The sequence below is a fragment of the Poeciliopsis prolifica genome, unplaced genomic scaffold, assembly GCF_027474105.1.
Source record: "Poeciliopsis prolifica strain line A6 unplaced genomic scaffold, Auburn_PproV2 SCAFFOLD065, whole genome shotgun sequence".
Lineage (NCBI taxonomy): Eukaryota > Metazoa > Chordata > Actinopteri > Cyprinodontiformes > Poeciliidae > Poeciliopsis > Poeciliopsis prolifica.
Genome location: NW_026562440.1, coordinates 554,553 through 577,767, shown reverse-complemented (window position 1 = coordinate 577,767; position 23,215 = coordinate 554,553). Strand labels below are relative to the sequence as shown.

General features: G+C 39.6%; 1 protein-coding gene across 1 annotated transcript in view; it reads right to left on the bottom strand.

The window, feature by feature from the left end:
* Positions 1–22,137, bottom strand: part of LOC129351181 (tyrosine-protein phosphatase non-receptor type 14-like) — a 36,263-nt gene extending 14,126 nt beyond the window's left edge. Inside the window, exons 1-4 of the mRNA XM_055020030.1 lie at positions 21,809–22,137; positions 11,749–12,160; positions 9,339–9,514; positions 1,248–1,345 (exon numbers count right to left, since the gene is read on the bottom strand). Of these exons, the coding sequence (XP_054876005.1) occupies positions 1,248–1,345; positions 9,339–9,514; positions 11,749–11,922 (448 nt within the window). The 5' untranslated portion in view covers positions 11,923–12,160; positions 21,809–22,137. The remainder of the gene's footprint in view (positions 1–1,247; positions 1,346–9,338; positions 9,515–11,748; positions 12,161–21,808) is intronic.
* Positions 22,138–23,215: the final 1,078 nt, after the last annotated feature.

The window sequence follows — 23,215 nt, the reverse complement described above, 5'->3', positions numbered from 1 at the left end:
TTTTGTATGAGATCTGATATTGAATATAGCAGGAAAGCTTAATGTTTTATTAATTTATTGGAGTTTAGATTGTTTTGTGAAATTTAAAATCAATTTGACATTGTAATATTGGAAGAATTTGATCATCAGAAATGGTAAAACTAATTTAACCTGATTGATTTCCAGGTATGTGCCCCACACTTAGGGAGAGTCCATAAATTCACAATAGCGCAAAGTCAAAGTCAATCCAGTCTCAATTATTGATAAATGTCCTTTGCAATACGCGTGATCATTTTGACACATGTTAACAACACCTTTATAGGTCTGTGTGGCAAAACATACATGGCATAAAGTAAGAGCCTTCTTTTATACAAGTCAGTTGAAGGGCTAGAACAGAAATAATGACTTTCTCATTTGAGATGAGTCCTTCAGGTGACTTATATTTCTTATATTTACAGAAAATAAAGGGAAAACACTCCTTCAAAAAAAAGTTGTTCATAACAGTTCTAGAAAGTAAAACATTTGATACATTTGACATTTCAAAAGACTTATCACCTTGAAAAGAAGTGAGTTTTAGTTATACCTATTTCGACCTTATCAAGATCAAACAATTAGACACCACTATAAAATATTTAGCCTTTATTACATATTTCTGTAGTTTTTTTCTGTTTAAAAGCTTATGTTTGTGGAAGTTTATAAACAACAATTTGGTGCAAAATATGCTAATAATTTACAATAATACATTTATGTTAACATTTTTGATCAGATTAGCCATTCAACAACTTGTATTGTACTTGTACTTATTGTAAAAGATTACAAAAATATGTGTCCGACACATTATCAAAGCCCCGGGCAACAAAATAACTCCATGTCCTCCTCATTCCTCAGATAGCACTTGTACTCAGCACTAAGTGCTGCTTGTTGAACAAAAGGAGGCCAAGTGGAGGATCTTGTCTCCTTACAGATAAGAGTTTTCCTGATGCTATAACACTAACCTTGGAGCTGCTGATAAGCAATCACTCTATTTACATTCCCCCCTGGGACACAGACTGCATCCAGGAACAAGACAGAGAACACTAAAAGGGCATATTTGTGTGTATGTATTAGGATTGATACCACAGGAACTCAAGAGGACTGGATTCTCCTTGTGGAATGCAGCCATATAAGGTAGGAGAGTCAAGACGACCCGAGCAACAATGAGTTTGCACCATCTCTCTAGGAATTTATTCACATGATATTTTTTTTTATTGTCCATGAGAGCGTTTTACCTTGTACTGCTAGTCCAGCTAATCTTATTCCCCGCTCCACAGTGCACTGCAGGTGTCCGTCCAGCACCTCCTTCTTCACTTGCAGATAATACTGATACCTACAGAGAAAAGAGGGTAAATTCAGAAGAGGAAAATAAAGAATCTTATGACATAGAGGCTGAAAATTAATACGGTTAACATATAATGACTGGTGTGCAGAATTATATGTTATAGATCCAGATGTTTTTGGCTACATAAAATGGATGAGTAGGGAAAGACAAAAGTCTTTTTCACACCAATTTAACAAATGCCAAAGGTCATGTTTTAAGATATCCATGATTCCTTCCCTTCTTCTATTTATAAACCTTTTAGGCCGCCAACTTAAAACATAACTTTCAATTTAAGTAAAAAAATAAAATAAAATAATAATATAAGAAATATTTTTGACTAAAGGCATTCTAAATAGTACTTGGGGAATTTGACTCTTATTTTAAAACCAGAAAGGAAGTATTTTGTGAGTTGATGAGTGCCATCATATGACGGTTAAAATAGTTTGGAGAGTTTTTATGGTAGCAGATAAAATTTTTTTTAAAAGTGACAGTGCAGCAGACTAAGGATATTTATGAATTGTGAGAATATAGGACAATAATTAGCTATTTCGCAATCATTTCCTCTGAGGTGTGGTTATACTAGACTGAGCTGTGAGCAGGGTTTTCTAATAACACAGTTGCAGATTTGTGAAACTTTTATTCCATCTACCAAAAACAAAGAGAATAATTGTAATGTTTTTTCTGCATAGAGTCAAGCTAAAATTATTCAAAACTAAAGCCACATCATATCAAAGTTCCACAACGGTTACAAATTATTTAAAACACAGCATATGAATTACAGACAATTTTCTCTATTTGTGTGAACCAACAAACCCAACTTCTTCATGCCACTTCATTAGAATTAATCCTGGCATCTGCACAAATGTTCACTGGCAAATTATAAATTAGAAAGATGATGTAGGTTATGCTACATTCAGCCAGGCAAACCTCGTTAGTAAATCTTTAGTTTGTCAAAGCCTGTTTTGTTTAAACCGGAAAAGCTATGAAGTTAATGAACAGCAACCTTGGAATTGGTAGTAGCGTTAAAAGAAAAACTGTGGGTAAAATAAATCCGAGTAGGTGGGTGGTGACTTATTAACTCTCAGAAACCCTCAAGACTTTGTTGGGAGTTAATGTTAGATTTTTCACCAAGCCACAGTCTCTGAACACCAACTTATAAAAGTCGCGTGCTGGAAACTATGATGGCTTGAAGCGCGACACATTTATCCACTGAATGAGAACGGAGCTTGTGTTTTACCGATGGAAGGCCTGCAAATATGCTGACAAGCACACAGAAGACATATTCTTCTGCTTCTGGTCGGTGCAACAGAAAGTGTGCGTCAAGACTATTCTGGCTCTCTTGAACAAAGCCAAAGAGGCCTGGTACAGAAGTGAGGAATGAATGAATCACCTCAGTTTGAAATACCACTGACTCATTTTTGACTCTAGTGGAATGCCAAGTGGAAAGTGACCAAAATGATTTTGTAGCTCTGTAATTGTTCGTGGAACACAGAGCGTGTTGAACTGAGTCAAATCTTTAGTACAACATGAGAGAGGAAACTTAAAGTTGTTCTAAGGCAAACTATGACAAGTTTCACTGTGGTTTTGGACGGCGGTGGTGTCATCAAGTGTAAACCAATAAAATAACAGAGCTTGGACTGTTAAACCCATGCTCTGGTATCAGAAAAAGTTGCAAAATTCACCAAAAGAAAGAGAGAAAAAAAGCCCCAAAGGGCTGGAATAAACAAATCTAACGTTCCAAGCTGCTTTCTGTCCACTTTTAGTCATCATCCTGCGGGATGTTTGTATTTTGAAGAATGAAAGTGGCCACACAGGAGGACAGGAAGGACTGTTGGGGTGACCCGGCTCAGCTGCATGAAAACTCCCACAGTGTTTCCCATTGTGCTGTCATGGCACACAGGCTGCGCCTTCCTCATGTGGGCTGTGAGCCACCTTCTCTGACACATGTTCACACACAAGTTAATACACAGAGAGCAACCAAGACTATTTAGAAACCACTCAGTCGCATGTTTGGTCACTCCCTCACATGACCAAAAATACACTAAATCCAGGATTTTTTTTTTTTTTGGTAAGACTTTTCATTTCCCACTTCACATAGCTCAGAGTTCATATACTGTCACATTCTCTCTGCTGTTTCTTTGTGTTTCTTTTCTTTTTCAAGCTCCTCTAGGCATACTCACAGACCTATAATCTGACCCCGCCCTCTTCCCCTCACCCTGTCATTACACCCATTGGCTAAGATGCCATTCTGTTCCCGTGGCAACCCTCTAATTAAGCCAACCCCAACCACAGAGGAGGCTGGAGCAAACGGGGGGCGGGGCTTGATGTGGTCAGGAAGGGGGAGGAGCCTTTCAGAACACAAAACCTTTCAAATGATTGTGGACTTTGTTTTTCAAAACCCCTCCATGTTTTCCCTGCAGTCTCGGTACGGCGCTCAGGGGATGTTAAAGTTGGCAGCGGTCAGTTCCTTTCTGAGGTTGGATGGGAAGCAACATGATAGTGTTTACTCATGGCTGAGGCCAGATGAATTAGATGACAAACTGTTGAAATAGCTGTGAAAGTAAAGATGTGGTTACAAAAATAAAAAATAATAAAAAAAAAAAAAAAGGCTCCACATGGAGTGTCCAAAGGAAAAAAAAAGTGCTGTCACCTTTTTACCAGAAGGTAAAAATTGAGATTGTTATCTCAGTTAGGTCTTTTTATAATCTAAAGAAACTATGATAGTTAACAAAGGAAGTCACTGAGTTAACAGTAAAAAAAAAAAATTTAAACACAAATTCATCCATAGTGAAGGTTAGAACTAATCAGACCAAAGTCTTAAGGTCTTTGAATGACTAAAGACTTGACCTGAACTTGCCACTCAAAGACTTGCAACTTGATCAGGTCTTGGTCAAAAACTACTAGTTCCATTTACCCATCTTCAAGACAGTGGAACATGTCAACTTGAGCTCTTTTTATAGCATAATAGAAAATGATAATAAGCTTAGGTTCTCTACTGTAAATAGCAGAACAATCTCCCAGGTCTCCTGGAGAAACCTTTTCTGTCCTGCCATTCGATAGATTATTCTGTGAGTTTGGTACTTTAATTGGAAGTGTGTGCTCTGAACAGAGGAGTCGGTTGAATCTTTTGGCAACACTCTAGTTTAGCCTGTCATAAAGCAAAGGATAAATATGTGGAAAAAAAACCATGTACCTGAACACCTTCAAAATGCCAGGAACTTTTAACAAAAAAAATCTTTTAGTGAGAAAACACTAGAACACTTTGTATTTCTTATCTATCTTTTTTTTGAGGACCAAACTCCAAATCCAGTGTACTTTCCTGTGTGTAGCATCATTGTGGCACATCGTGTTAAAATTTCCGATCTATGCATTTGGCCTGATATGACCAAATCAACACAGGCTGAATGTAATTTTTGTTACATCAGTTATCGTCTGACAATCGAGGAGCTAACTCATCAGTATTTGCCTAATGACCCAAAAACATGCAGAAGCATTATTGCACACTCTTGTTTACATTGAAGTCCTTTTGGAATCTCAAACTTCATGCTGCTGCAACAGCTGGTGAATCTTCATACTTATATATGAGCTGGAGCTTTCCTTCTGGGAGGTTCTTCCTCAAAGCAGAATATTCTGCTGGACGTCCAGGCACTGTAACAGGCACAAAGAGCCTTTCATACACCCACGCATGTCCAAGCCCCGGTAGTAAAAGACATGCAACCAGATGTCCGAGTGGCTTGGACAACAGTCCTGTAAGCATGTGTGCATGCATGACTGGATGTCAGTATGCGTGCACATATGGTGGAGATCCCCTGGGCCCCAACTCCTTCACTCCCTCCACCTCTGCATGGGTATCACCCTGAGCACCCCTCAGCCCTGTGAGGGTTTTGTGTGGGTGGCAGGAGAATTTCACTTTGAAATGTGTTGAATCAGCAAGAGGCGCAACCGAGTACAGCTGCTTGTGTGTGTAAGTGTGTGTGCATGTGTTGGTGAAAACTAGCTGAACAAAGCTTCAATTTCAAGGCTGCTGCTGATGGTGGCCTCGGGGGCCGCTGGGGCCAGCTGGCCTCGCTCCGGTCAACAACTCTCGTTTACGGTCTTCACTCTCTGGGAGACACTTTTCCTCCCCTTCATATCAGGGAACAGAAGATTTGACCACACACCGACTGCAACTCGCTCTCTGAAAGAGATCTTCTGAGAAAAGAGCCTCAGCATATCTAATTGCAAACCTGGTCGTAAAATGTGTTGGAGTATTAAGGAATAAAGCTGTTAATCTTTCAACAGAGGAGAAAGTCAGTATTGAACTGATTTTCTATTACAACAAAGTTCTGGTATTTTTTTTATTGCAGCCTTTGAAGCCAGGATGAAAAGAATTAGTTTTTTTTGTTGTTGTTGTTTCTTGGTTGTTGGTTTTTTTTTTTGTATATGCCAGACACAAAAAGTGGTTCAGACAGAGATACTGAGCAGAAACAACAGAGGTGACCAAATATTCAACTACAGCATCACTTAAATCAGGAAACAGCTTTCCTCTTCTTTCAAACAAAATGGTTGGTATAAACCAACTGGCTAATTTCCTGTAATCTAAATTTGATTCTGTAAGGTTTTTGATTCTTTGAACACTTCTTAACATCTTCAATGAGATCTTGTATTTCAGGCCCTTAACACTGAACACTGGATGAATGTGAAGTGGATATTTCATTTGAAGGAAGAGTTGCTTCCTGACATTAAGCAAAAACAAAAACATTAAACTAAAAGCATACTTTGACATGCCTTGCGCATGCTGTGAGCCACTCAGACTCTGCACACTCTTGTCTACGGAAAGCTGACATTTCACAATCAATTGTGCCGATTGCCTACATTTCTTGTGACAAATTCCTTCACGTCCCACAATCTGAATGGATAATACTGATTTTGATGAGCTAGTTAAGCATCTTGCCGTTGACACCTGTCAATGTGGCACAAAGTGGCAGTCTGACTGATACGGAAACATTTGACCTTATCAGCTTGGCGTCTTATACCAAACAGTTTTACGTGAACACCATTTCTGACTGAGCAGTTTACTGTGCCACACTGTGTAAAAAAATCTTCTTTGTTTTTTGAACTATTGTCAATTAAAGAGTATCTTAGAGAAATTGACCTCTGTCTCATCATATTCATCTCCAGTGAAGCAGGAAGTTGTGGATTAATAATTAAAGATTCCTAGACAGGTTCCCTGCTTAAACAGTAAAATATAAACTGAAAACTTGCATCAATTACATTTTCAGTCTAGGAGTAGATAGACGTGTGCATAATTGTGACACCATCACTATTAAAAGACTTTTGCCAAAGAAAATAAATGTTCTCAGATTTTTTTTCTCATTTAAATTAGTTTGGAGGCAACGTAATACTTGTTTATTTCAATGAGTTTTGAACATCTTTACCAGGAGTGACAGCAAATGTTGAAGTGTGTGTAAATCTATTCTAAAAAACATATAGATATCATTCAATCAGCTTACATGGTGGAAATGGATATTTGAAAAAAAAATTAATGATGATTGGTTGCAAAGATAAAATGGTATAACTGGGACTGTTACCTTTCCTGCTTTAGCTATTGCTTTTCAACCAATGCTAGTATAAAGTAAATGTTTGTTGTTAACTCCGAATTACCTGGAGAGCAAATATTATTTTTAGAACATCCTGGCAGAAATCCAGTTTGCCAATTAAAAAAACAATGAAAGAAAAGTACAAAATAATCTATTCCAGGTGAACTGTAAACTAACATTGTGTTAAACAACAACTACACATTAAAGTTCATGTGGATATTTTTTTTTTAAAGTGTCCAGAGATTTAAACAGTGCTGTGATTCATTTGTGCAGCTGCATGGAGAAAGGAAGAGAGTGAGATCTAGTTTCAGGTTACATATCAGTCAAATCCTGCACTTCAAAGACCTGACCACATCAAAACAAGTCACATTACACTCAGCAAATTTACACAAAGACACTCAACACTTTGCTTTTTTAGGCAAAAATGTTTTGATTTTTGTGTGTGTGTGATCCACTAATAAAGTTTAAAGAATGTTTTTCTCATTTGCCAGCGGTTATTTAATAAAGTAGACCATAAATCCAGAAAAAGATCAGAACATACAATTCTCACTGTCTAAAGCCAAAGTTTGCAGCCAAACTTTTACTCTCTCTGTCTCCACTTGTGCCTGAAAGCTAAAGCCTCCCCCTTTCCCTGAACCAGGTATCTAGAAGTGGTCCATTTTAAAGCATCTGATCCAAGTCAACCTTCAAATTGCAAATTATGTGAAAGAATTGCACTTTTAGAGAAGACAGTGTTCGGTCTTGTGAATTCTACAAAAAAATCTGCAGATGCATAAAAAAGGTTAATTGCCCTAACATTTTTCAAATTTCTTGAAAGCGGTTAGTATTCTCAATTTTAAAATGCACAAAAACTCCCAGGGAGAATGTATGATCTTACACTGCGGTGTATTATAGCTAACGCTTCTGACAGGGCTGCAGCTGGCCTCTTAGGGCAGTGTGAGAGGAGTGTGTGTGTTTTTAGTAAACCAGACGTCCCCTCCCCCTTTTATCCCCAGCACTTCTGCTGTGAGGAATGTGTGGTCCGCCTCCTACGCTGGACGGCTGTGCCAGCATTCCTGACAAACAGAAGAAGAAAAAGAGGGGGAGGAACAAGAAGGACGATGAAGGGACACTGAGAAAATGACAGAACTATTGGCCCTCAACTTGGGCAGTTCTGCTCTCAAAAAGGAGCAAAGGTGACATCATGTTCAGGGTTGGCAACAAAGAGAAGGTGGGCTTAAAAAAAAGAGAAACTATTGTTTCCTAAATCGTCCTCAAGCCCCCATCATAATCTCCACAACCCCTATGCACACACATCATAAAACCCTACAGGGGATTCCTGGAATACCAACCTTTAACCTGACTAACTCCTGGTTTCTGTGTAACACAAGTGTAAACACCCACTTTCATCCACTGTCTGAAGCACAAGTTGCTCAAAAACAGCTCATTCTTCCACTGAAGCCACATCAGTTCATGTCCTATCCTGCCTTTCTAGAAAAACTGAGGACATTCAGCGCAAGAAATAGTTAATAAACAGACACACACCTTCGAATTCACTCTTGTGTCAAGCCGTCAAGCTGCGACCTGCCATCGACCTATCCCACATCCAGTGGGGCAGAGGCCACAAATTCATCGGCTCTCCGCGAGGAAGAGCTGCAGAATACGAGCAGCCGTGTGTTTCTCCGCGTAAATCAGTCTGACATGCCAGACTGTCCGCTGCACACTGACCCCTGCATGCACTCTTCACAGCTACCTAACATGTTCATTCACAACCCTGCGAACACACTCCCAGACTATACACAGTGGCAAAAGGAAATAATGGCAATGATTGATTACTTGAAAGCTATTTTTGTTCTATACTCTTGCTATCGATAAGAAAAGATGACAAATTCAAAGAACAAAGTTGCTCAGTCTAAGAAAAACCTAATTTTTCAACCTGCTAAAATATCACTAAAAATATGGGGGTAATTATTTAAATGAGAGAATTGAAATAAAATAAGGTGCATTTTCAGTGCAGGAACCTTTTCAGGAACTAAGATGTTTCCAGTGGGGGGACTTCAAACGACGCAACAGAAGTCGCATACTGTTTTTGCTTGCAGATGAAATGTAAACCCTGTCACAAAGTGCTTTTAAAACACATTGATTAAATCCAACAACATTAGGCATCAATTGCCAAAGATTTGTGGAATATCAAAAACTACTTGTTGAATTAAAACTCACAGGATTTTAATACTTTTGCAAGATGTTGGAAATGTGATGAGGAACATATCGCAACATATTCCTCGCACAGATGCAGATGTTTTAACCCACAATAACAAACAACAAAATTGCAAAATGTAAACTTTCAACATTTGAACCATCTGCCGCCATTGTACACCAAACAGCCTCATTTAAAGTCACATTCTCTTTGCCCATAAACAAGAGATTTATTTAAGACTTTTTACCTGGTGGCTTCTTGTTCCAGACGGGAAACATTAGGAACATAGAACATGACTCCAAAAAACAGCTGAGGCTCATTCCCAAACTTGTCCAGCTGTTTCTTGAGGGGCTTTTCGAGTTCTACCCAGCGCTGCGCTGGTGTCTGGGTCTTTCCTTGGAACCACAGTCCGAAGTAATGGGTCTATAAACCGAAAAGAGAAAAAAATAGAAGGTCATTAGGTGGAATAAAATGTCATGTCTGTGAAATAACCAATCAGCCGCCTCTTGGAGTTCACAAGAGATTACACGGGCCTTACTGGCTAAAATGTATTATCTCCACACCTGTTTGTATGGCCTTTTTCAACACAATGAAGCTTCCCATTGTTGTGGCACTTCACAGTTATGCCAACTAATAGAAAATAAGACTAAGATTATCATTTTGGGGCCATCGCAATTGTTAATTTCAGTCTACAATAAATGTAGTTCTGTATCTAACAATGTGGGAGACAAAAAAAAAAAAAGATTAGATACACCAAAAGGTTTTGTACTCTTCTCTGTGATTTTCACAAAACTAGTCAACTTAGTTATTTTCTGTCCCAAAAGAGTGACTAAATTTTATCTGACAAAATCTTTTTTACTCCTACCGTCTTCAAATGTAATATAATTTTTTTAATATTTTTTTTTATTTTATTTTATTTTTCTAGGAGCAAAATATTTTTGCTATAGGATTTAAAACCAACACTGTTGATCAAGCATTAAAAAATATAAACATTTATCTATAGACTTTTCCAAATTTAATTTTACAAATACTTTGTTTTAACTGCAACAACTCATGAGCATTAAATATTATTGTTTGTGTCGCTTATAAAACAGCGACCTGATTCGTATTACTAATTTTAAACTTTGTTCACCAGTTTTAAAATAATTTTGTGTCATTTACTGAGAAGTGTTGACATTTATGTGTGCATGTGTGTGTGTGTGTGTGTTATCATCCGTTAGTCACTGGTACCACAGCAAGATAAACATCTGTTTCCTCTGTGTTGCTTAACTTTCCTTTAATAAAATTGCTCCAGCTGGAGGCATCAGCTGCTGCATACAGTAGTCGCATAACAAAGTCAATCTTATGTATACTGACGGTAAGAGATGAAGCGACAAACCCACACAACGTCCTGAGATAAAGTGCACAAAGGAGGCAGATGGGTGCTAAAGTTGTGGTGTTACGGCCCTTTATTCATGGCATCGCTAACACCTGGCAAATATTACAACACTATGTGAGTGTGCATCACACCACACATCAGAGACCCACTCAAACACACACACACATTCATCAGTCTCCATCATGGTTCAGGCAAATACACATCCTTATAGCATGATTCTCCCACTACCATGTGACGCTTTACAAATGGTGCGTTCAGGGTGTCGTGCCATATGTAGCTTTCTCTACAGTTTCATCCCCAGTCACTCTGGCGTGTTCCTTGGTCTTTATAGTACAATTGTTAATTTATTTTTTTTCCCCCGTTTTTAAAAGACATGCAACAAGCCGACAGGAGGACATGTAATACTGTTGCTAAATATTGCAATAATATAAATTGCTATTGATTCACAATTTTCTAAATATCTTCTTTAGTTTGCAGCATTACATTTTCAGAGTTTTAGCATTCCAGCCACGAAAGTTAAGCATTTAATGTTGAGAAAAATCACTATCAAAAGATTACATCCAAGCAGTTTGTTGCTACAGCAACATTGTAAATGTTTGTTTTAAGATGTCGATTGTGCGGCTCTACAAACAAACCTCTGAGTCCTAAAACATCTATAGTCATAACAACAAAAATTGCACAATGATAAACCAGTGATTGGATAGATTCACTAATCTGCACTGAATTTTATTTTGGGGATTTTAAGTAAACGGACTGAACACAAAGGAACCTTCACAAAGTGAGACGTTCCAGGTTTCTAGTCGTAAAAATGCTTACCTCCACGTGTCGAAGCACATTTCAAAAGATATGGACATTTTTCCAAGAATTCGCACTTCTGACACAGTACAGATGAGGAAAACACAAAAACTCAGGACAGAAACAATGAAGGTTTAAAACTGAGAACTACAGAGGAGGAGGAAGAGAGGAGCACAGAAAGGCGAAGGGGAGGTTAATTGTGACGAGGTGATGAGCACTATTGCTTTCTTCTGTCCTGACAAGAGGATGGAGGTGGCCACGCTTCGTTAGAGACAAACAACAGCGACAGAAGAGGGCAAGGAGACACACACTGGGTGTCAGGAGCAAAGTGTGACAATCAGACAAACAAAGACAATATGACGACACTGTCTCTAACTAATGCCACATTATGTAGGACTTTAATTAAACCCCAGTAGATTTCACAGATTATATTCTGACATATAATTTTGCGTTTTTATGTAGCATCAGAAAGTAAGGCACTAACCTCCCGCAGCTCCAGCCTCTGGGCCACTGCCTCCAAACATTCCTGTCCCGTACTCTCCACTGACAGGGTGCATTCAATCACATTGTTGTCCAGCAGCCGGATTCTCGTTACAAAGTAGTTCTTGCTCAGGACATTGTAGCGCCGTGTGCGCCGCAGCTTCAGCCCGAAGGGCATGGCTGGTCAAGGCGGGGGTCGCGGCTCAGTCAAAGGCCAAAAGTCACTCGAGGGCAAAGCGAGTGACGAAGAGGAGAGGGGAGGCTCTATGACCTGCCCGTCGCCCTCCTCACTCGCGCGCGACGCCAGCCACACCACCGGGCAGAGAGATGCACCCAGGCAAGGCGCTGGCCCATTCCCAAAGATGTCCAGAGAGGAGGAGAACGAGGAGGGTTAGGATGAGGAGGATGAGCAGATGCTGTAAATATAGATAAAACACAGAAATCAAAGTCAATAACAACATCGTAAAAATGCCTCATATTTTACCAAACGTCTTTGAACCTTATTATGACTCTCCGAACCTAGATAGAAGGAGCAATAACCCTGGGCTCCTTCCAGTAAATAAATTTCTTATCAAAACTTCCCACATCAAGTTTTCCAGTGATATTGTCTTGTCTTCATCTCATAAAGAAACAGAATCATACAAATACAAAGAACTAGTATTCTGCTAATTCTTTCTATTTGTATGATTTTGCGATGGCAGCGGAAGTAGTATTACGTTGAACATAAAAGCTTCACATGGATTAATCCTACAGTTTAATCCTGAAGTCTGACACAGCTGAGCTCTGATCAGACCAGATCAGGCAGACATGATAGACAGAGGCAGTGGTGTGAATCTATGGTCAGCAGCTGCATCTAGAACAAATTAAAAAGCTACATCAATAAGAGTGAAAGAAAACTTGTTCAGGGTGAAATTGGCAGATTAGCTGTTTCTTTACCTGGCGACCATGTGATCCCCTTTTTAATGTCACCCTGTATAAGTACCCATATGGCTGATATCAAAAACTGGCATTGCTCAGGATACTAACAAGCATCATGTGAGGAGCGTGGAGTTTGTTCACAGCATACATAGAAATCGTAAAATGAAAAATTCAAAAACCTGCAATTTCAGTCCTTAAAACTCTGCAGCGACTTTAAAATATTTGATTTTAATTTCTAATGTAAATATTTGAAAGATAAAGAAATGCATGAGAGAAACTAAGCAGATGTTAAAATTTGACACACGCACACAAAAAAAATAAAAAATCCCCTGCGAGAAAGAGATGAGCAGCAGAAAGGAAGAGAGAGGAGGAGGAGGAGTGGATGTGTTGCTTCTTGTCCCGGGTTCTGGCAATGCACTCCTCCTAATAGTCAGCTTGGATCCCGGCCCAGATTCCTTTCTGCCCTGACGAGGGAAAACAGAGCACACCTGACACGAGCATACACCACAAGAAGGAGCAGAGTGCGAGTGTTTGTGTGTCTGATGTGGCTGAGTGAGCAGGAAGGAATAAAAAATAAAATACAATAAAAAAAATCCATGCACCGCAGCGGTAGCTTGATTGAAAGCTGTCAAGAACCTAAAAACATCCGTGTTGATTGCTTCAACGTGAGCCACACTTTGCTTCACTCTTGCCTGTTGCAACAGCAGTAACTCTTCTGGAAGCCACAGCACAGCACATTCCTGGCCTCTGAATTCAACTGCAGGTTGCGCACAACAAGTTATCATCTTATTTGTACACTTTTGGGAGGCGTTCGTTTGCACACTCGGCGAGAAAGCCATCGATGGGTTATATTTGGTGGCTAAACCAGCGAAGCTTTGAGATATGTGGCTGTCGTGACCCCAACGGTCGCCTTCACCCCATCCGGCTCTGGCTTAAGGGAAAGTGACATCATTACAGTAAAACCTTCCCACATCGTCTCAAAAAAGGTTCCCAAGAACACAAATCTGCAAAATCACTGTCAGCAATTACACAGACCTAGATAAACATACAGACATACTTTCACTGCAGTGTACAAACGAAGACATGCATGAACAGGGCACACCACAAACACATACAAATGATCTCTCACACAAACACACACACACACACACACCAAGTTCCTCGGAGGTTAGCCCAAAGACTAGACAGCGCTTGGTGCTACCCTAAGCCAGTAATCAGTGGAGCGGTTTGGGTGTGTGTGGTGGGGTAATGCAGACAGAGCGACGGACAATAGGTTGGGATCAAACCAACTCCTTGATGCGAAGAAATAAATAAATAAAGAGAAAGAATGTTGCTGCAAAATCCCTGCCATCGTGTTTATTTCCAAAAACGGCCCCATACGCTTAGAAATTTGCACGTTGTAATTTTGTGGCGTGGCAAAACCGAGGGAGAAAACTGAGTGAACAGAGTTTGCTTGTATTTTTAAGGGGGAGTGAGCTTTGTCTAAATATACGTGAAACCAGTTTTTTTTTTCTTCTCTTTGTCCTCTCCAAAGTGATACGACAAAGGGCAAACCACTTCTTTTCTCTCTGTGTGCTTAAACCGCTAAGACCATCCACAATTATACAGGATCTTTCTTTCATAACAGTTTACAGATGCATTGTGGGAAAGTTTTGACCTTCATCATTACGGATAATTCAAAGTGGTCAATGAAAGTCAGTTTTCCATGGAACGTTTTATATTTTCACTGAATTAATTAAAACTGAAGCTGGATCATTGTTCCCAAAGCAACATAGAAATTGTGTCGTATTTTCTGTCAACCTTGCAACTGATTGATATTGTATTTTTGTGTTTTTATGAGGTAAAGCACTTTGAAATGCCTTGTTGCTGAAATGTGCTGTACAAATAAAATTTGATTGATTGATTGATTAACTGATTTCCTATTGGTAATGCACCATATTCTGGAAGAGACAGTCTGGCAGGTGTCCAGCATCAACTATGTAAAAGGGGGATTAGAATTAATGTGTCAGTAGCTGACAAACAAAGTTATAAAATGAGCTAATAAACAATGTTGATACAGGTTTCTCCCCTCAAGGAAAATACTTTTTCCGCTAACAACCTTTGTACGAAATCCGGTGTTCCCCTCCCCAAGAGCCACCTGATGATATCACAAACTCAAACTTGCAAAGATAAGCACTACAACCAACCAGGTGGTATTATGCAACCAAAACAAATTGTGCATAAAGTGTGATAGCGTACTTGTAAGTAATATTAAATTACTAACCTTAAATATGATTGATTGGAAAAGTTCTCAGCAGCTATTACCAAAAAGCATTTGATTGAAAACAAAACAAAAAAAAAAACAAAAACAAAGCAATTTATTACTCACTCCAGCATCTGCTCAGAACCAGGGCTGCTGATTTGTCTCTGCTGCTGGTGCAGGGCAGCCCCATTCAGTCCCACACAATAGTGGGAACAAAACCGCACTTTGTCACCTACCGCCAAATCCATTAGAGGAAGGCCACAGAGAGCAGAGGAGGCAAGTGTAGCGTGCGTAACTCAATCAATCTGATCTCTGTTGCGCTGCTATGTCTCAAATACCAACACCGTCTCATCCCGCCCTCCGCTCTCCCCTTCACCCTCGGTCATACATGAGCAATGTAGCAAAACGAATGGCCAGAATGCTTCACAGCTCATAACTGTGCTTCCTTTGGCGCACTCTTTTTACAGTTTGAACCCAAACTAGACCTGGATCGAATGTCAGGTCTGCATATCAGGCAGCATTTAGAGGATGCGGCTGAAGAAGGTTCGGGTCGGTTATGCAAATTGAGTTTTTTTCCTCAAAAATCTAACACTTAAGAAATGGGAGCCCAAAGCAGCTCTGATTTCCTGACTTCTCAGCTAATTAGACTTTAAATTTATCTCAGATTTAAACTTAATCACCAGTTTTTTGTGGAACAAGACGTCCCTCCAAACGAAGGTGAAACAATAGAATTAGCACTAACCTTTGCAGGCAGATTTTTATTTGATGTTCTCGAACCGTTGTAAAAACATTGTTAAAACATAGGTTATGTAATTTTAAGACTGCATTATAATAGTGTGATCTGCCAAAACAATTCGTCAGTGCGGTTGCTGTTATCTAGTGTAGAAGACCTTTTTGTCAGCATCAGTGCAGTGCTGATGATGGAGATTAAATCAGAGGAGGCACAAAAGGCATAAAGAGCCATTTGGAAGGAAGCTGTATTTTCTACAAAATATCAAATAAGATTTTGGTTCATTCAGGCTTCAAAATACTGGCGAGATCAAGGCAGTTAGCAGATAACAGGAAGGATAAACAGAGTACAGCTCAGGAGCTCTTATCTTTTCCAGCATTCAACCTCTGCAAGTCGTGGAACCTGTCAGATTTGGAAATGCTTGGAGCTTTTTAATAACCTTGGATTTCCTAATATAACACATTAGCTAAATAATCATTTTCTCCTTGTTACAGTACAGTAAAAACCCGTTTTACGGCAATTGCTCCTACATCACACTGTTTAATTTAATCTTCACCCAATAAAAAAAAATGATTTACGGCTGCTTACAGCAACAAGACAAAAAAAAACATGTTTAATGATATTATTTGATCTTATTTTATTGTGGTCCTTAAAGAAAAAACTTGAATAAACCAAAATCAGTAGCAGCAAGTGTTAGTGTGAAAGCTTTGGAGATGCATTTGAGTGTGTGAACACAGTTATAAAGACAGATATGCACTCTACCACGTGTTGTACACAGACACATATATCCCTACTGTCTGGCACACGCAAGCATGAGCAGCTGCAAACAGATGGTGGAGCCAGGCGACCAGACAGTGTGCTTCTAACAAGCGCATCTGCTTTCTCACTTTGCGGCCCTTTTTCTCCCCCCCTCTGCAGCTCCGACTCTGGGACAAAGACACACACACACACAGAACATTCTCTCTGCTACGTGAGAATGCAGGGACAGTGACGAACGCACAGCGTTCACACAGAAGTGATGTCCAGACAGTTGGGGAGGGCCATGTCGGCAGCTTTATGCAAAATGCACTCGCAGACCAGATTCCCACCGATACGAGTTCATTTCACAGACTTATCCTTAAAATATAAGTTTGTTCAGAGAAAAAAGAACCTCCACCACACACAACTTCAATCGAATCCTGTTTTGAAACTGCTTTTACTGAGGTTCACTGTAAGATGATACTCTGTACCGTCCACAAATTCATGCTAAGTGTCCTGAAATCTCATCTGAGAGACTTGAACTCAGTGAATATATGTATTGGAAATAAAAGTTTCTATTTCAAATCATTTACATTTATGTTTACTGTGCAAATACAAAGCATAGTTCAGCATTCTCACTAAGCAAGCTATCCACAGCCCCTCTAACTGAATAGTCCATCAAGAAGAACTTAAAGACGTTCTGATTTTTTTTTTTTCCTGGAACAAAAAAGAAGAATTTTTTTTTCCTAATTTCTTCAAGGGAAATCAACAACAATCACAATAAGTTAATGTTTCTGGTTCAGCAGCACTTGCAGTTTCTCACAAATAGACGACATGTTTGTTTTTTTTTTACGTTGAGCGTTTAGCGGGCCTCTTGCATTTTTGGGTTTGCAAAGCGAACCATTGCTGCATTCCAGTTGTCTGAAGAGTCTCTGCAATAAGGATGTCATCACACCTGAAATCAGGGAATTTGCTAATTGCTTTGTTGCAAACGACTACCAGCAATACAAGCCCATAAATCATCCTTTTCTCCATTATATTTATAGACTTAAGGAATGCTCATGAATAAAGATTGAACAATACTATATGTGACAAAGGTTTGTCAAACCATAAGAAGAGCAAATAAACAGTGTTTTCGCCTAAGTTTTGTGCACATGGCAGCCATAGCGGATGTTGAACAGAGGGTTGTGTGGAGGAACCATCAACCTTCCATGTTTGAATTAAACTTGCTGGGTAAGTTTGCTGACTTGGAAATTCTGAATACATAGCGCAAAATGAGGTGGTAGAAATATATGATGAGGTTACATCTAAAACTTACATCATGACTGAAAAAAGGAGACATACCACATGTTTGCTTGTAGGCCCATCTTGGATTTTAACTACTACAAGCTGGCTGTTGTAGACTAGTTCATAGCAGGTCCAGCTGAAAACTGCACGTCCAGCAATATTAATGACTGTTGCTAATTTATTCTCATCGGAAAAAAAAAACAAAACAAAAAAAAACGCTCAACTCCCTTACTTTTGCTTTTCCAAAATGTTTTTCTAATTAACTACTTCCTGAAAGGCTATGTTGAACAAAATACCTTGTGTAGCATGTTAGGAGTTATTAATGGAGGCAAAACAATATTTTCCTCTGTATCTCTGTATATTAACACAACAAACATGACAAATTGCTCCTTTGCACAAAAGGTACAAATAACTCTTGAACGGAATAAGAGCAAACAAGCTTACACTGCGAAAAAAGAAACTGGGAAGCGTTTTTTTTTTTTTTTTTTTTTTTTTTTCTTTTGGAAACATTGCACCAGCTATTAATCAATAAGCCCAAAGTTATTCATACGCCTTGAAGATTTAAATTCAAAATTCCTGTCAACAACCAAGAAGATTGTTTCTGATAGGAACAGAGAAAGGCATCTCTAAAAAGAAAATAAAACAGTGCAAAGAATAATAAATTAAAAGAAATACCTGTTTTCATTTACATTTTCAAAAAATAATGTTTTCATAAAAATTACTTTGGCTCTTTTAAATAATTTGGGGAAAAAAAATTATTGGCATTACAGCAATAAAACTGTTCTTATGAATTCTGACCAGCTATTTGAATGCTTCCGCTAGCATTTGGTGATTTTATTTTGAAAGGTATCATGCAATATGAGAGATTGTCAGGATAAACAAATTACTGTATAATTAAACACACAATTAAAATGAATTAATTTTGTTATCTTTGTCTTTCTCACACTCCAACAATCTGCTACTTTGTTGCAAATAAACTCATTAGTTGTGTTGCCCTAATGACTAAACCACTTTATCATCTATTTACCTTCTAAAACCTTTGAGTCTGAACTAAACAAGTGTCATCTGAATGCATGGTAATTAAAGACTGAGCTCATACATATTGCGGTCTAAGGAATTGTGTATTGCATAAAGGAATAATGCAATAACACTAAACGTGTGATATTTTGTTTAGACTCCTCCCTAGACGCTCCATCTCACTCAAGTTCGAACTCTGTTTGGACTACTACAAAGTCATAATATATGCTACACTCAGAAAAAAATACTTGCAATTTAAAGTCAACAGAAATTCAAATTGAGTCATACAAGTACATAATCAAACTCTATAAGTGACGTACTGAATTCATATTCCAACCAGAAGAAGCATGGCGGGAACCGAATGGTAATGGTAAGAGCTTTCGACAGGCAAAGGGAGAGTAGAATAAATGCCAGAAACTGATTTTCCAAATTAGGATTGTACAATTACGATAAGGGCAAGAGATACAACAAGAGTGGGTGGCGTGTAAATGTAAAGCATCAGTGATTCCCAGCACCTTGGTGAGAAAAGAAAAAGCATTTCGATAAGCTGGAAGCAGAAAGGATGTAACAGTGCCCTTATCGTGTTGGTGCAGTTGGTGAGGAGAGCGGAGAGTAAACACGGAGCGTCACACAGATAGGAGCAGAAACCTCGGACCATCAGCATGGCAGTCATCAGGCTCTCCGCTGCCAAACCACATTGCTCTTCACATTTTCCATCCCCACTACTCCGCCCCCCCTCTTTGGAACTGCACTCGCCCGACTTTACTCCCTACACACAGTAAGTTCTTACAGCAGAGTCCTCAAGCACCAGCTCTGATTTTAAAGGTCTGTGAAGGCAGCAGTTCTGCTGCCGTCTACATCCGGCTGCACTACAAAGACCAGAAAAAGTCACACTCTTTCCTAAACAGGGGATCAAATGGAAAGATATTTCTTTCTTGATGCGCGAACTCCCATAAAATACCACATGTTGGCCCCATCCTGATAGTGAGTGGAGGTCTGATCTGCGGAGGGAGTCAGGCCCAGCAGCTGTGACTGACAACTCGCACGAAACACCTGGTGGAGTGTGGGAGATTTGGGCAGGTCGCTGCACGCTCTCAGCCATGTTGTTGTTCACCAGGCTGCACGACGGCACACAACTTACAGAGCGGCAACAAAAGCATCCCTGTGTAACACCCCACTCCAAGCATCTAATTAAAATCAGCCTGCATTGTGCCACCTTTATTACACAGAAGGCAAGTCAGAGGTTTACACACATGGCATTGGTCATTTGGGGCTTTAAAATTATGCAAAAACAATATTTTTTTAAGTTGACATTAGTAATTAGACATCCTCAAAAGATAATGAAAATGAACAAGAAACTGCAGTCCTTATATGCCTGAGGCATAATTTTTTGATGCAGGAGAGGCACCACCCAGCTTCACCCAAGGCTGAAGTTGAAGCTATTCCAATAAGCTTGATGTTAGTCAGCATTACTTACAAAAAAGTAATGCTGTAATACAAAACAAGTAATACCAAAAAAAAAAAAAAAAAAATCAGTTCTGATGTGTGTTTGGGATTGCCGTCCCACTGCTACGCTCAACTGTGTCCAAATTTAAAATCCAACCCAACATGTCATCGCAAGTAAAACAAAATAGGTCAACATGTTTTAGAACAACCAAGGAGCCACCAAGCCCATCTACACCTGGAAGGTGGTGGGACGCCATCGCCACTGTCCTGATGGAAATGATTCAGCATCAAAGTGAGTCACAGCTCTGTTGACCAAGAAGAGCCAAATCCTTTGCAGAGAACGGCTCTATAGTCAGACAAGCTGCGATGCCGAGAGAAATATTTGTGAGAAAGACTGGACTAACCGTGATGCGTGGTGGTAGTGTTATGCTGAATTTTTCATGTTTTTCAATTTGATTGACTGCATTGACTTGCTGAAGGACATCAGAATGTCTTTGTATTTTTATTTGGACAGTAAACATATATCTAAATGATTCTTCATAAAAAATCAGATGTTACATGTATTTTTTATATTTGGCTCACATTTGAAAAGTGTAAAAATAACAACAATGACCAGAGCAGCCTATTTTCATTTTTCCCGCTCTCTTTTCCTGTGGTGGGCTACAGCAAGCAGCACTTGACCAAAATTACAGGTGTGTTTTCCCCCATATAGCAATCAAATGGCCTTTAGGCTCAAATGACCACTGGCAGTGCAAACAATAGCCACTTTTCTCTCTGAATGCAAGCACACATTATGTGGTAAACACCTATTATAGTCTCACCAGGCTGACCTTCAACAAAAACATGCCTCTGGGACTCCACAAATATCTGGAACTTTCCTTTCTTACAACCTGACAAAAAATACCTCTAAAACAGGAAGCATGGGTGAAGGCTACAGCTCTAATAAGTCCTGGTGCTTTAAATTCCCCACCAGGGTGTACTCCCAAGTCACTTGCACCATGTAATTTACACAGCAGGCCTCTGAGCTTTTAAAGATACCCAGATGTGTGTGTGTGTGTGTGTGTGTGTGTGGAGCCGACGCCTGCAGCAACTATGTTCTCGGTTGCAGAGCTCTCTGCTGCTTGCAGTCCACAATGTTGCGTGTCCAAACACATCCTTCTCCACTCAAAACTCCTCTTGCACGGTGTGAGGGTGTTTTGCATCAGATATTGTAAACCCCCCAGGCAAGCTCACGTGAACGGTTCCACGCACTGTTGATCACATGCGTGGACTGAAAGAATGAATCCATTTGTCAAGACGTTTTGTCAGGATCCACACTACAAGTCCTGACAAAATTCAACAGCATCTCCAGTTGACAAAGTCAAGTTCTCCCGAGAGCGCAGTGATCACATCTTTCACTCCTGATGACAAAAACATCTGATTTCTACAGGCAAATTAAACATAAACTTAATTCACTTTGAAAGTTCAGTTTTAATGCAGTGTTATCTGATGCGAAAAGGGGTGGAGAGTTGTTTTGTTGTTATTTTTTTGTCTTTTTCTAGCATAAAAATATTTCAGATTTGCTCCGAGCCAAAGCCATTTATTTGGCCTACGTGATGCAGGAAAGTCCGAGTTTACCCAAACTATTGCTTCAACTTTTTAAGAGCAGAGAAGCAGTTTTCCAAAGTAAAAATAAAAAAAACTCACCTTTTATCCTGCGCTACATCCTGTTTTTTTTTTTACTTCCAGTGGAAGAAATGTCTCTTCGCTGCAGATAGTCCAGCATACACCCAACTGGGCGACTTCAGTCCCGAAAACCTGAAAGTCTTTTCATCGTTTCATACGGAGAAAGCAACATTGGGAACAAAAAGCGCGTCGGAGAAGCAACAGGGAGTCCCGAAACTGCTGCGACCCGTTTGTTGGTGAGAACGACGGAAAAGTTTGAAATCATCTGCAAAACTTCTCCCACTTGCGTAAAAACGACGTGGTCTCACGTAGCCTCTCGGTGGGATTCTCGGTATGTTTGTAGTACTGGCCCCTCTGTCCCAATGGAGGCGCTCAGACGGGCGGAGAGAGAGCACGCGTTGCGTTCAGCGGCTGAAAACAAAATCGGAATTATAATACTTACACGCTATAGACGTGAAAATCAGTGCCAACGTATTTGATGATACTACTCTGATGGATGGATGGATGGATGGATGGATGGATGGATGGATGGATGGATGGATGGATGGATGGATGGATGGATGGATGGATGGATGGATGGATGATGGATGGATGGATGGATGGATGGATGGATGGATGGATGGATGGATGGATGGATGGATGGATGGATTAAAACGTAACAAAGAAATTATTAATGAATTTACTGTAACTTTTACGTATTCTTTTTAAATCACCATACAATGTGTCTGAAAAATCCCACATGGGAAGCTCAGGTCTCGTGTCCTATTCGCTGTCCGTGAACGCATCCGTGACTCCAGACGCCACTGGAGCCCCGTCCTCTCTGCTGTGACATCAGACACGAGGAATCCGAGGAATGCCGGGCTCCTGGGAGAAGTCCTACTCGTTTAATGGTTTTCCAGGGGCCACGGAGGAGACTAAACGCGGAACAAAGGAGACCCCTCACATGTCCATGTCCCTTCTGTCTGTCTTTAGGCGGGCAAATGAGTCACACCGTCAATGGGGCGACTTATCTGCATATAGCCTACAGTTTTAGCATGGAGGCCTACTTTTATGCAAATGTGTAATAAAAAGGTGCTTATTTTTAATATCTTTTTATTGAACAAAATAAATAGAACACTTTCTATACTAACAAAAGGAGCATTATATTGTCATTTGCTTACCTTTCTAGAGCACTGTAATTAAAAATGACAATTAAGGGGTTAAGTTTAGTCAATGAATTGTCTAATAAATTGAAAATTGACTTGCTCTGTATGTCACTGTCGTTGACAAACCTATGAGCACAAGAATATTTCATTGAGGTACAGGAGCGAAAGAAACAGGTATTTACTATCAAGAAGAGAGTGACAAATGTGTTAATAAAATGAGAAATTTACTTTCAGAAACATCATGAGGCTCATTTGTCAGATAAATGAGACATCTTTATTTTTT